The sequence below is a fragment of the Grampus griseus genome (genome assembly GCF_964374135.1).
Source record: "Grampus griseus genome assembly, chromosome: 13".
NCBI classification, from domain to species: domain Eukaryota; kingdom Metazoa; phylum Chordata; class Mammalia; order Artiodactyla; family Delphinidae; genus Grampus; species Grampus griseus.
The window spans coordinates 7305250-7321238 of record NC_139007.1 but is presented as its reverse complement, the minus strand read 5'-3'; the positions used below and the strand labels follow the sequence as shown (position 1 = coordinate 7321238).

The 15989-nt window shown below is 35.1% G+C and overlaps 1 protein-coding gene across 4 annotated transcripts in view; it reads right to left on the bottom strand.

The window, feature by feature from the left end:
• FAM135A (family with sequence similarity 135 member A) overlaps nt 1-15989 on the bottom strand; it is a 123332-nt gene that overhangs the window by 38565 nt on the left and 68778 nt on the right. For all 4 annotated transcript variants that reach the window (XM_082668865.1, XM_082668862.1, XM_082668863.1 and 1 more), the window contains 2 exons: nt 12288-12337; nt 6243-6398 (listed from right to left, as the gene is read on the bottom strand). In XM_082668865.1, the coding sequence (XP_082524991.1) occupies nt 6243-6398; nt 12288-12337 (206 nt within the window). The remainder of the gene's footprint in view (nt 1-6242; nt 6399-12287; nt 12338-15989) is intronic.

Genomic DNA, 15989 nt, shown 5'->3' with positions numbered 1-15989 from the left:
TTTCCCACTTAGAGAAGTTCCTTAGCATTTGTTGTAGAGCTCGTTTGGTGGTGTTGAATTCTCTTAGCTTTTGCTTCCTATGTAAAGCTTTTGATTTCTCCATCGAATCTGAATGAGATCCTTGCCGGGTAGAGTAATCTTGGTGGTAGGTTCTTCCCTTTCATCACTTTAAATATATCATGCCACTCCCTTCTGGCTTGTAGAGTTTCTGCTGAGAAATCAGCTGTTAACCTTATGGGAGTTCCCTTGTATGTTATTTGTCATTTTTCCCTTGCTGCTTTCAATAATATTTCTTTGTCGTTAATTTTTGTCTACTTTATTACTATGTGTCTCGGTGTATTTCTCCTTGGGTTTATCATGCCTGGGACTCTCTGCGCTTCCTGGACTTGGGTGGCTATTTCCTTTCCCATGTTAGGGAAATTTTCGACTATAATCTCTTCAAATATTTTCTCGGGTCCTTTCTCTCTCTCTTCTCCTTCTGAGACCCCTATAATGCCAATGTTGTTGCATTTAATGTAGTCCCAGAGGTCTCTTAGGCTGTCTTCATTTCTTTTCATTCTTTTTTCTTTATTCTGTTCCACGGCAGTGAATTCCACCATTCTGTCTTCCGGGTCACTTATCTGTTCTTCTGCCTCAGTTATTCTGCTATTGACTTCTCCTAGTGTATTTTTCATTTCAGTTATTGTATTGTTCATCTCTGTTTGTTTGTCCTTTAATTCTTCTAGTTGTTTGTTCTTTAATTCTTCTAGGTCTCTGTTAAATATTTCTCGCATCTTCTCGATCTTTGCCTCCATTCTTTTTCCGAGGTCCTGGATGATCTTCAATATCATTATTGTGAAATCTTTATTTGGAAGGTTGCCTATCTCCACTTCATTTAGTTGTTTTTCTGGGGTTTTACCTTGTTCCTTCATCTGGTACATTGCCCTCTGCCCTTTCATCTTGTCTATCTTTCTGTGAATGTGGTTTTTGTTCCACAGGCTGCAGGGCTGTAGTGCTTTTTGCTTCTGCTGTCTGCCCTCCGGTGGATGAGGCTATCTGAACAAATGTTCTTTAAGTTCTTTTTATACAAACCTGATTTATATACTGTTAGATACAACCCCTACTGGTTTAAGTTATTTGTTTTCTCAATCCACAGTACATTATAAAGAGCAAAAGAAACCAAGGGAGAAGGAGAAGTAGAGCATATATAGTATATATAGGCATTAAGTATACATAAGTATAATAGACAAAGGAAATAAGAACTTGATGCTGAAACAAAAAGGTCCCTCTTAAAGAAAACCTAGAAAATTCCCATAAAAAGCAGATAAAATCAGTAAAAAAAATTAATATAACTTGGGCCTCTCTAATGGAGGATCTACTATCCAGACATTTTTGAGAGCACAGGACACCAGTGTACTATTAAAGCAGAATAGATTACACAAGATTGATAATGATAACTAAGTCACTTTGAAAGGGCTAAATTAGGTTCCATATACTCTACTTCAGAAGGTAAGCAACCATGAAGCACACTAGAAAGTTTTCATTTAAAATGGTCAAAAATAATTTAAGGAAAAAATCAGCCCTTTAGAAAGCACATATTGGATGATAACAAAATTCACTTATGGGTAGACTTATTTCTTGAAAATTCTGGGCATGTTTTTTGTATATACACATAAAAGCTATAATACATTTTATGTTAATAATTACATTAACAATGGGAGTCTGCCTAAACCTTGCAAAATAGGAAATAAATGGCATCAAACTAAATATTACAAATAAACAATATGTTCTCAGAAAGTACTTCTACTTTATTAAAAAAAGATAGAGCTTAATATATTAAGGTTCATTGATACAGTTGTACTGAAGGAATATCAGATGAAGTAGTTTTAGAGATGAGTTCTTAAAAATGCAAACTGTGCAATGTTTTGAATAGATAACACATCATTGTAAAGAAACCTTTAAGTGGGAAAGGATGGCTATACAAGTTATTTCTAACTCTTTCCCTCTTCTAGAGCACAGAAAGCATCAATACACTTGAAAACGTTATGATCTTAAAATCTCTGTAAAAGTTAATAAGAATTCCTGACCCTCCACCCTTGTTAGGGGAAGCTAGTGGCTACACATTAGAATCCAGGGTCCTGCTGATCCATATGGAAGCTTTGAAGGGCAAATTCAAAAAAGTGCTCCTTCAGAACAGAATGAAGATTCCTCAAAAAACTAAAAACAGAACTACCGTATAATGTAGCAATACCACTCCTGCGCATATATCTGGAGAAAACTCTAATTCAAAAGGATACATGCACCCCAATGTTCCTTGCAGCACTATTCACAATAACCAAGACATGGAAGCAACCTAAATGTCCACTGACAGGTGAATGCGTGAAGAAGATGTGGTACATATATACAATGGAATACTACTCAGCTATAAAAAAGAATGAAATAATGCCATTTGCAGGAACTTGGATGGACCTGGAGATGATCATACTAAGTGAAGTAAGTCAGACAGAGAAAGACAAATATCATATGATATTACTTATAGGTGGAATCTAAAATAGGACACAAATGAACTTATCTATGAAACACAAACAGACTCACAGACTAGAGAACAGACTTGCGGTTGCCAAGCGGGAGGGGGTTGCGGGAGGGAAGGAGTGGGAGTTTGGGATTTGCAGATGCAAACTAGTATATATAGAACAGATAAACAACAAGGTCCTATTGTATAGCCCAGGGAACTATATTCAAAACAAAAACAAAAAGGTGCTCCTTCCACAGGCAGATACAACCTGTCCCCGGGAAGGAGAGGCCAGATTTCACTTCCCACTCCCCCTAGTAGAATGCTCGTATTCAGGGAAAAGCCTAACCCTGTTAATCACTTGGAGAATTTTAAAAAAATTACCCATGCCTGGGCCTCATTCAGCACTGGTAAGTTTTAAAGTTCCCTAGGTGATTCTAATGTACAGCCATGGTTGAAAAGCACTATTTAACTTCTACTTAGACCATGACAGAGCAAGTAGTATTGGATTGACTCTACTGAAAACAACTTACAAAACTGCACAAGATACAGGAGCAACTGTTTCAAGCACTGAAGAACATCAACTAGACATGCAAAGAAGCTGGAAGATGTAACTTACAACCAAGAGATAAAAGCAGTTAGAAGTAGACTCCAAGATAATCTAGGTGTTAGAATTAGCAGGCAAGTACTTTTCTTTCTCTTTTTAAATAATTAATAGACTAGGTTTTTCAGAGCAGTCTTAGGTTTAGAGAAAAATTGATCAGAAAGTATAGGGAGTTCCAACTATACCTCAAGCCCCCAAGTTTCTCCTATTATTTACGTCTTGTATTATGGTGATGCATTTGTTATAACTGACGAACCAATACTGATACATTGTTATTAACTAAAGTCCATCGTTTACATTAAGGTTCACCCTTGTTGTTGTGAATTGTATGGGCTTTGCCAAATGTATAGTGACACGTATCCACCATTACGATATCATAGAGAACAGTTTTACCGCCCTAAAAATCTCCTATTCTCCACCCACTAGACTCTCTCCCAATCCCCCTGAGCCCCTGGCGACCACTGATTATTTATTTATAGTTTTTCCTTTTCCAGAATGTCATAGAATTGGAATCATATAATAGGTAACTCTTCAGATTGGCTTCTTTCATTTAGCAGTGATATACTTTTAAGGTTTCTCTATGTCTTTTCGTGGTTTGATAGCTTATTTCTTTTTATTACTGAAAAATATTCCATCGTGTAAATGCACAACAGTTTGTTTAACCATTCACCTGATGAAGGACATCTAAGTTTTGGCAATTATAAAAAAAAAAGTTGCTGTAAATATCTGAGTGCAGGTTTTTGTGCAGACCTAAGTTTTTAACTAATTTGGGTAAATACCAAAGAGCATGGTAGCTGGATTATTATGTAAGAGTATGTTTAGATTTATATGAAACTGTCAAACTGTCTTCCAAAGTGGTTGTATCATTTTGCATCCCCAACAGCAATGAATGAGAGTTCCTGTTGCTCCACATCTTCACCAATATTTAGTGCTGTCAGTGTTTTCAATTTTAGTCATTCTTACAGGTGTGCATGGTACCTCGCTGTTGCTTTAATCTGCGAATCCCTAATAATTTATAAGTTGGGTATTTTCCTTCCCCCAAGTGAAAGGCTAGAGAGGGCTGGAGCTGGGTCCCCCAGGTCAGCTGGACTCTAGAAAGACAGTTTCTGAGGAGGAAGGTCTTGTTAAGAAGGACAGAATGCTCTGGATGTATTTACAAATGGCTATTTCCCCCTCTCCCTGCATGAGGGGATTTCTCTGATTTGAACTATGTGAACCTGGTAGGGTTCCTGGAGCTAAAACTCATAGAAGTGTGGGTGTCCCCTAAGACTGGGCCCTCCTGGAGTTATTAACTCAAGCTTGTTCACACTGAGCCTCCAGAAATTCATCAATTACAGTTTAAGTTTTGCTCTCCTGGTACTGGCTCCTGGTGACTTCTGTTCATGGATTGGTTTCTGCTTTGGCAAGATGTGATTCTCTGTAACTGGCTAGCCATCTCTCCAGCTTGGGGGTCAGGAGTTTATCCCGTGGCCTTGGTTCTCTAATGGACCTAAAAAGGTGTGTTGATATTTGGTTTGTTCAGCTCTTTTCTTGTTGTTAGAAAGGGAGTGATGAAGTCCAAGCCTCTTAAAGCTGGATCAGAAACCAGAAGTTCAGGCAAGTACTTTCAAGCCATAAGTATAAACTAGCCAATGACTGGGAGAAGCTGGTCATAATGAATGAAGAGATGAGGAACCTTAGCAGAAAAATGAAATGATTAAAAAAAGAAAAGAACCAAAGGCAAATTTTGGAAGTAAAAAGTATATATCTGAAATGAAAATTTTACTAGAGAAGAGTTAGAGCAGATTAGACACTACAGAAATGAGTTAGTGAATTCAAAGATGGAAGAACAGAAATTATTCACTCTGAAGAGCACAGAGAAAAACTACTAAGAAACAAAATAATATCAAATAGTGTAACATAAGTGAAATCAGAATGCCAGAGAGAGAGTAGAGGAGAAAACTGGGGCAGAAAAATTCTGTAGTTCTAATGGCTAAAATTTTGATAAAAATATCACCCTGCAGATATGAGGATCTCGGCAAATCACGAGATAAATAAACATAAAGATAAATACCAAGAAAATATATAAATATATATTTAGATAAATATAAAGAAAATATATAAACTACAAGCAATATAAAGAGAACTACAACAAGGCACCGTCAGAGTCAAACTGCTTCAAACCAAAGATAAGGAGAAAATTATAACAGCAGCTGGAGGGAAACAACAATATAAATGACAACTGATTTCTCATCCGAGATTATGGAGGATGATGATAAAGGTATGTCTTTAAAATACTGATACAGGAAAAAAAAGTTAATCCAGAATATTGGTTAAACAACCGTATCAATCAACTTGACCTAATTTATTTATTTATTTATTTTTGGCTGTGCCATGCACCTTGTGGCATCTTAGTTCCCTGAAAAGGCATTGAACCCAGGCCACTGCAGTGAAAGCACCAAGTCCTAACCACTGGACTGCCAGGGAGTTCCCAACTGTAAATATATATGTTCTCAACACCAGAACACATGAATATATTAAGCAAATACTAACAGATCTGAAGGGAGAAATAGAAAGCGACACAGTAAGTACAGTGTAAGTACACAGTAAGTACAGTAAGTCCCCTACGTATGAACGAGTTCTGTTCCGAGAGTGTGTTCATAAGGCCAATTTGTTTGTTAAGTCCAACAAGGTTAGCCTAGGTACCCAACTAACACAATCAGCTATATAGTACTATACTGTAATAGGTTTATAGTACTTTTCACACAAATAATACATAAAAAAACCCACAAAAAATAAAGAAAACATTTTTGATCTTACAGTACAGTGCCGTGAAAAGTACAGTAGTGCAGTACAACAGCTGGCGCTTCTTAGCAGTACCAGCTACATCACCACTGCTTTTACACTTGCTTCCGGACGTCGTACGCTTGAAATAAAGATACTATACTACTGTATTCTATACAGTACAGTACAGTAAAATACACAAAAGCACAACCACTTGTAGAGGATGCACGCACGTGACAACGTAGCCAGACACGTGGACTAACTTACGTGACTGGACATGCGAACATGTGTTTGCATCTTTCAAAGTTCACAACTTGAAGATTCGTATGTAGGGGACTTACCGTACTCATTAAAATGCTCTAACATCACTTTTTTTAAACTTACCCTCAAAGTATGGTGCTCTTGTGCTAGTACTAGTCTTAGCTCTTCATGTAGTGTTATAACTTCCAGAAACTGTCCCCATAAAGCCATTAGAAGTGAGCAAAGTTGTGCGAGATTCATATTTATAAGTTCTGCCAGTTCATCAGGATTCTCTATTTTCTGAAATGACAAGGGAAAAAACCTTTACTGCTCTCTGAGAATTACCATAACACACCTATATATATTACTGAGAATACAAAGGCAAATTTTTAGTTTTAAAAAATGGGTGTGTGCGCGCTTGCATGTGTGTGTGCGCACTTGCATGTGTGTGTGGAGAGAGACCAACTGACCCATGGCTTTTTTCTATCTGATAGTTACTACAGCACTTTTCGACCATTTAACCAATATTTCAATACCGGAGGTATCTTGTTACTGAAATAACATCATAGTCTAAAGTTACAAATCAGGATTCTATAGAACATGATCAAATTCAAACACTAAAATACTGGGAATTTTAAACACAATGTACAAATCATGATGAAAGTTATAAAAATTTTGAAAGATGATGAAATCTTAAAATCTGATTTTTTTCCCCATCAGCTAAGTAAAGTACTTAAAAGATCCGTAACTCCTCAGAAAGGACTGAGACACTCTCTAAAGTACTGCTTTGCCCTCACACCTGTGCTCCTAGATTTTATTTTGCTTGCGGGAATCCTTTCATAGAGCTGTCGAACACTTCTTTCCTTCTCTTTTCTAACAATTCACTCACCCAGTATTTACTGCGCACATTTTACATGCTAGGGCCTACATTCTACAGACACCAAGATTAATATGAAAAGTTCGCAGTCTAATGAGGAAAGAAAAGTGGGTAAATGATTACAATATACTATTATGAGTGTTCTAATAGTGGTATTAAATTATCCCCTTTATTTAAATATTCACCTAAACTGATGATGGAAGTTAAGAGTACTGAATGAAATGCAGAATCTTCTAAAAGGCATTTGGTCTTCTTGAATTGATAAAATAAGAACTTCTAAGCAAAGAATAACAAAGGACTATAAGTCAGAATGATGTTTCTCTTTGGTCAAGCATTTTTATCATAAGGACAGGCTTTTCTTCAATACACTGAGGCAGCAGTCAGTCTTCAGGGACGTAGTATCTTGATGCAAAAATCTGTCTTTAATTACTAGTAACACTAAGAAATCTACTTTAAATACATACATGGGTGCTGATCTCATTTTCCTACTGTAAAGATGGAAGAAGTCTGCTCAGATTGAAGCTGAGAGCCATTCCCACCTACACACCAATGATGGCCTCATTTATGGCTCTGGATCACATCTCCCCGAGCTCTAGATCCAGCATCTACTGGATGACTGTACTTGGACAGTTCAACGTGTCCCAAACTGCACTGCACCCTCCCTTTCTAAAAACAAACAAAACCCCCAAATGTTGCTTATCACATATGACCCTCTTTCTCTCAGTTTGTATTGGCTTCTTTTTGAAGTCTGCAATCCAGCAGGCTTTTCTTCCCCAACCCAAACCAAGCTTCCATTTATCTTCTTAACTAAGAGAACACTTAAAACAAAAACTCCGCAGCATTAGTAAGAAAGGAAGGGATCGTGTCTTATTCACTTTTGTGACTCTGGTTACCGGTACACAGTAGTCACTCAATAAATACTAACTGGACGAATAAATGAATGAATGAATAAGGAATTACAGGCCTCGGATAAGGAAAAAGCTCCCAGAATACAAGGACAAACTCAGAAAACGCTGACAAATTCCAGAATTCTGGAATGGAAGCTAATAGAGTCAACAGATGATAAGTACTGATTCATCAACATACACAGAAATTCTACAGAGGTGTTCTGCCCCAGGAAATGGTTTATAAGTGTTATTAGAAATGAAGCTAACAAGTTTCTCATGTCTCCTAAGAACACACAAAAGATTAAGATGTACTATAAAGAAGCTGAAACCTGCAGTATTGTTTCAGGAATGAATTTAATGGAGTTAGGAAAAGAAGACTAGAGTAAGTATTTGACAGTGATTAAATAGCACTACGTAAGGCAAGCAATGCTACACCTAGTATAATCTACACACAAGTAGAGCTAATTCTCCTCCAGAGAGCGAGGCTATCTAGATACCTTGTATTTATTAATTGTATTTCTCAGGGATCATGGCACCAAGGTTCTGAGAAAGGACTTTTAGTATTTTCATTATTGGGAAAAGCATCCCTTCGGGTATAAATTACTCCTTTGGTTTATATAACTCTTTACAGTAAGTGTCAAAATATAAATAATAATCTCTTTTTTATATTAAAAAGGAAATCAGAATTAAGTTTGACAAGATCTTTTATATGTATAAATGTAGGAATAATAAGACCTTACATTTATATATTTTTTTCAAATAACATTCATTATTTTGTCCTATTCATAGCACTCACTGACCTTGTTTGATTACAAAATGGTGCTTACTTTAATAGACTTGGAAATGGGGGAAAGCAAAAAAGAAAAAAATAAAGTTCATTTTAGTTTATAGTCTTCAATTTTTTTCAGTTATAGAGAGGAAAAAAACAGAATCATATATAGCTTTATGCCATTTTCACTGGATAACACAGTATGAGCATTTCCCTACATCATCGAACATTTGTTGAAAGCAACATTTTTAAGGTTGTACAACTTCTTTAGATTATGAGTGTCCCATGATTTCTTTAACCATTGTCCTACTGTTGGGGATTTATTTAGGTTAATGTTTTACAATATTATAAGTTACACTACATATGAATTTCTGTTTATTTGGTATAAATTAAGAAGAAATACTCTTTTTGGCTTTGGATACATACTGCCAAACTAATCTCTGAGAAAGATCTACGAGGTAGGAGAATCTGTATCTTAGCGCATCTCAATAAGCATTACATTGTTATTAAAAAATCACAGCTAGGGCTTCCCTGGTGGCGCAGTGGTTGAGAGTCCGCCTGCCGATGCAGGGGACACGGGTTCGTGCCCCGGTACGGGAAGATCCCACATGCCACGGAGCGGCTGGGCCCGTGAGCCATGGCCGCTGAGCCTGCGCGTCCAGAGCCTGTGCTCCGCAACGGGAGAGGCCACAAGAGTGGGAGCTGCACGTACCGTGAAAAAAAAAAAAAAAAATCACAGCTAGGTTAAAAATGATGTCAGAATATTTAAATTTTGGGTTCTTTGATAATTAAATATTTTCCATATACTTATTACCAGTTTTTGTAATTTGGTGTCTAACCTATATTAATATGAAAAATGGGGAATAACAGGTTTCCTTAACGATTTGTAAGACCTCTTTGTAAGACTTATTATTCCACCTCTTGCGTATTCTATCTGCTGTCAAAGTTTACCATAGTTTACGTTAAATTTTATGACGTCCATTTAAATGCTGAAATTAAATACGAGTACATAAAAATTTATTAGTAATATTTGAATACATATAATTTTTTGACACTTAATACAGATGGATATAGAGTAAAGAATAAAACTTTTCCTTCACAGCCCCATCCTTCATTGTTTTTGTTTTTTTGCGGTACGCGGGCCTCTCACTGCTATGGCCTCTCCCGTTGCGGAGCACAGGCTCCGGACGCGCAGGCTCAGCGGCCATGGCTCACGGGCCTAGCCGCTCCGCGGCATGTGAGATCCTCCCGGACCGGGGCACGAACCCGTGTCCGCTGCATCGGCAGGCGGACTCTCAACCACTGTGCCACGAGGGAAGCCCTGTTTTCTGTATTTTTGTTAAGTTTGAAATGTATATGTATGTGTGTATATATATCCTTTCAAATATTTTATATGTATTCTAATCACACAAATATGATCAAATACATACAGAGCTTTTATTAACATATAAAAATCGTACTCATATTTTTCCAACTTATTTTTTCTTTTAAAGATTTTTGACGTGGACCATTTTTTTAAGTCTTTATTGAATTTGTTACAACATTGTTTCTGTTTTACATTTTGGTTTTTTGGCCCTGAGGCATGTAGGATCTTAGCTCCCGGATCAGGGATCCTACATGAACACCCTGTATTGGAAGGCAAAGTCTTAACCACTGGACTGCCAGGGAAGTCCCTACTTTTTCAATTAATATATCCTAGAGAGCTTTTCAGCATGAAAACAGTACCTTGCATCATAAATGAATACATATATCTTGAATTAAAGAATCCATGTCAATGCATAGAGACTTGCCTAATCCTTTCAAATGGCTACATGGGAATTGACAATTCTTTATGTCTGTTGAAATGTATTAGCACTTCTGCGGGACAGATTCCTAAATAAAAACTGTTTTGTGGCAGAGCATGTGTTTTAATAGATGTTTTCAGAATAGACTGATGAAGTGACCTAAAAAATGTACCAGTTTCTACCCTCACCAACAGCACAGGCAGATACTAGTTTCCCTACACCCTTATCAACAATGCAGATTAGCAGTCACTTTCATTTTTGCAAATTTCATGGTCAAAAAACCCTTTTATTGTTTAAATATGCATTTCCCTGGTTTTCAGTAAGACTTAGTGTCACCTATGTAGCCAACTTGTTCTGCTAAGAACTGCATTTTGTACATTGCCTCTATGCACATCCCTTTTTCCCGGGGGGTGTTTTGAAACTGATGCATAGGACTTCTTTATATATTGTGAGTATTAATCATTTGCCACTTTTAAGTATTGCAAATATTTTCTTCCAGTTTATTGCTTCCTTTCAACTTTATTTATATTTTATTTTATTTTAAAGAAGTTTCAAATCATCAATACCTTATTTTGTCTTTTATACTGTTACTCTGAAAAAGTTATTTCATATCCTAAGATCAGATTGTTTATATATACATGTATATGTAAATTTATCGTCCAAATTTTTCTGGACATTTAACTCTTCAAGTCCATTTAGAATTTTCTTCTATAGTATGGTATTTTACCACACTATTTATGTAACCCAGTATTTTATCATATATTCAATTCTTAAACATATTTAGTGACTGTTTCAGTGCTATTTAGTTTCATTGATTTGTCTTTCTACTCTTTTAGAGAAGTCCTACTCTATTTCCATAACTGTAGTTTTATATATATATATGTTAGCATCCACTTGGGCAAGTCCCTCTATATTATTATTATTCAAAAGTTTTTCTTAGTCATCCTTATCTTTCTTTAAGTGATCTTTAACATAAGTTTAAAGTTTCCAACAGTATTTTGATACAGACACATTAATATTATTAACTTGAGAAAAACTGGATCTTTCAGAGATCGTTCACCTTTCTGTCTGGGAGTATCATAAATGTTTATTCATCCAAATTTCCTTTAATATGTCAGTGAAACACTGTATTTTTTTCCATATTAATCACAAACATCTTATTAAGATTATTTCTAAGCATATATAATTCTTTGGGGCAACTATTATAATGACATTAGTGCTCCTGCCTATGTATAATTTTACAAGGAGAAGGTAAATACCTTTTCCAAAGGGGTCAAGTCCTCATTTAAATTTACATACAGAAATACAACCCGAAGTCAATATATTTTTGTTTGATTCATGTCTCCGATTTCTTCCATTAACGTAGCTAAATAAGAGTGAAATACATAGGGATCCTAAAATAGTCAAAACACTTAGTTCCATGGGGAAGAAAAAGGAAAAATAAAAATCTATTCAATTTAATTGCAAGAATGAACTAGTGGAAAAATGGTCTGAGACAAACTGATCTCTTGAAATAAAACAAACTTTCATTTCTAAACAATATCACTTTACAAAAGTATGTAAGTTTAAGTAATGCTTAAAAAAATTTTTCCAGAAATTCTTTGAGTGAACTAATAAGAGAAAAAGGACACTTCTGATCAGTTAATTGTCTTTGCTATTTCATTCATATGCACAATAATATACATTTTAAAGTTAATTTAACTTCACGTTCAAGTCAAATGTTGTTTGATCAAGTAAGTTGTGTTTCTACCTAGATCAACAATTTTATCTTTGCATTTTAGAAAGGATAATTAATATTTTGTTCAATAAAATACTTAGAAAACAGAATCCACTCAAATAACTTGGTAACGTGAATTTTAAAAATGCAAGTACCTTGACTTCTTCACATAATTCAGTAAGTCGCGCTTCCACATCCATTTCCTCTGAAAGGAGTAAAGAGTAATTGGAGGAAGTATCTCAATGTTAGATCTGTAAACTGTTTTTGAAATTATAGAAATAAATTAAATTACCTTTAAAAAACCAGAAGGTTGCAAAATATAGGACTATATTAAATGAGTTAAATTTCAATGTAATATATTTTTCTAAACACATTAATCATGCAGGTAATGTGATAATTAGTAAATTCTATGTTCTGATTACAGGCATACCTCGAAAATATTGCAGTTCAGTTCCAGACCACTGCAAAAGAGTGAAAACTGCAATAAAGCTAATTACATGAATTTTCTGGTTTCCCAGTGCATATAAAAGTTACATTTATACTATACTGTAGTCTATTAAGTGTGCAATAGCATTATGTCTAAAAAACAATGTACATACCTTAATTTAAAAATATTTTATTGCTAAAAAAATGCCAACCATTATCTGAGCCTTCAGTGAATTGTACTCTTTTTGCAATAGTAACATAAAAAATCACTGATCACAGATCACCATACTAAAATAATGATAATAATGAAAAAGCTTGAAATAGTGAGAGAACTACCAAAATGTGATACAGACACAAAATGAGCAAATGCTGTTGGGAAAAATGCTGCCAACAGACTTGCTTGCCATAGGGTTGCCATAAATCTTCAATTTGTGGAAAACACAGTATCCGTGAAGTGCAATAAAGTGAGGTATGCCTGTATTAAGTAGCGGGTTTCTGTTCTCATAAGAGGCTAACGCTGTCAAGGAACTACTGACTATATACCTCAAGTAACTTGCACAACTGCACCACAGAAAAGATAAAACATACAACTAAGGTTTTATTGCACTTCACATATTATAAATTCCAGTGATCTTAGTATTTTGTATTACATATGTACATGCTTCACTTTTTACAAAAGCTCCGCTTTTTACAGTAGCTAATAGTTCAAGTCAAAATAATTTTTATAACCAAAACATATATAAAGCATGCGTGGAATATAAGCTGTTTAATGAAAATGAATGACAAAATCCTTTCTGACAAAAAGTAAGTTTCTATTTTAGTTTAATAAATTCAGTTGTCTATCAGACAGTCTAAAACCGAGGCAATTTTTTCCCATATAATCCTGACTTATTTAATGTATGCTACAACCATTTACAAAGGGGGGTGCAGATTAATTTACAATCAAAATGGTAATATTTACAAAGGAGTACAGAAACTAACAGAATAGAAGACTTATTAGTTACTTTTTGCAGGGAATACATTTCGTTAAAGCCTGAAATATCATGTTTAGATATACTCAGTTTTTCTTCAGAAATCAAACTAAAATGAGTTCTCCTAAGAGAACTCTAACAGCATAGCGTCAGCACACAACATTCCATAATCGTGTGGCTCTAAGGGAGTTTAACTGATCATTCTCACACAAAAGCAAGAATACATTCTGTGACATCCTTGAATTCATTCATCAGCTCACTGTCTCGTAAGGTATACTGAATGTTTACTAGTTGATAAAAAGAATGATAAACATTTAAATTTGATAAAATAAGCAGTTACACTGATGTGCTGAACACAACCAAGCTATGATGGGAACAACAAACACTCTGTTTGTAACTAAAACCAGGAGGACACACAAATGTTTTGGAATTCACCAAATATATAAATAACCCACTGATAACTAAAGAAATCTGCTGAGATTTCAAAAATCATTTCACAGTCAGGTAAATCAGTGGCTTCTAATGTTAGGTTTTCCAAAAAAAAAAGAAAAAATCTGGCAGACCCTGTATTAAAATCATAACTTCCATATGCCAACATCATCACATGTTTTCACATCACTCATGATGTTTTCCTTTGATAGAAGAAAATCAGCAAAATTGGTCTTAGTAGGTTACATATCCTACCTATGAATTTTTAAAAAATGAAAATAAACTTTTTAGAGTTTTGATACACTTTTCTCATCTTTACATACAAGAGCCTAAGTGCAGAAACTGGTCCATTTGCATTATGGCTCGTGAGAGCTACTTCAATGCAAACACCTTCAGGGATGCTTAAATGCTAAACTTAACTTCAAAACCTTTGAGATGAAATGATTTCAACATCATTTAGGATTTTAACTGAGTTTAATTAATTTTTCCTTTAAAAATGCCTATATATCTATTTATACAACTGTATAGAAACGTATACAGGTTATTTTCTTACAAGTTTTCTTTTCGGCAGCGCCATGCGGTGTGATCTCAGTTCCCCAACCAGGGACTGAACCCAGGCCGTGGCAGTGAAAGCCTGGAATCCTAACCACTAGGCCACCAGGGAGCTCCCTACACACTTTGTTTTACCTTGGCTCCTCCTGCTAATTGAAGGTGGCAGCTTAGAACACATCCTTCCATATTTTCAAATATATACATATATGAGATCTGGAGTCACTGCTTTCCAAAAATGGGTGTATTTTACAAACGTGCTGCGATTTGCTTTTTTTCTCTCAGCACTACTCCATGTAAATGGGATATGCAGCCCTAAAGCACTTTTTTCAAATGGCTGCATAATATCCCTTGGTGTGGGTACCTCAAAGTCCATTCTTTGCTGAATGATGGGCATTTATCTTTGTTTTCAGTGTTTTGCCACTAAGAATACTGTGATCAATGTGCGTGCACATATACCGTTACATACGAGTACTCCTTTCCGTGCTACAGATGAACAAAAATGGAGTTGCTAAGTCGAAAGGTAAATGTATCTTAAATTTATCTTCTAAATCTATCCACCCTCTCATCTCCTCATTCATTCAACAGATATTCATAGCATAGTTCAGATAATACCAATACACTGCTAGGAGTTAAGGATGAAAGATATCTCAAAAAAAGTGTTATTAACGAACTTCACTATGTTTTAGTTTTGAATCAAGTCTTTTCCCACTCAACCAAATACTGGGCCCTTCTTTATATAGGCCTTATTATATGAGCAGCGTTTTTAAAAATTATTTAGCATGCTTACATCTAAACTGATAGGCTGACAATACAATAGTTAATGAGAAGTATATTTTTATTGCTAAAAAGACCACTAAAACATGTCATAAATGACCGTTTCACACCATGAATTCTTCAATTTTATAGTTAAGTTACTTAATGAGAATATAAAATTATATTCTAAAATAATGATCATAAATAAATCTTCAACCTTTCTTTTTTCCTTCCTGATAACAAGATAAGTTTCTCACTTCACAGTTTTAGTGAAAACTGACACAATTTAAGTATTTCTGGGCTAGTTTTCATTTGAGAAATGTGGAGAAAGATTTTGGCTCCTTAATTTCCTTTTGTCCATACTTCCGAAAACTGAGAAACAAATGCTGTGATTTAATTTTATTTTTTATTTCTACAGCTTTTAGTAACTTTTAAAAAATGTAATAGTGATGGTCTATTCAACACCAAGTAAAAACTTTCAGTATACTTATGGAAAGATAATAAATTAAGTACTATTGCTATTCAAGAACAAAAGTCTATAACATATAGGGAAATATATCAATAAAATAATGAGATCGCAATATTTCCTTTCAAATGTGTAACATATCTGGATAGTGGCGACTTGATATTACTGTATTTTGCTTTTTAAACTTAGAACAATAAAAAATAAATACAAATTGACTCAAAAAACAAAGCCAGATACTAAAGATGCTTCTCTCTTTACTT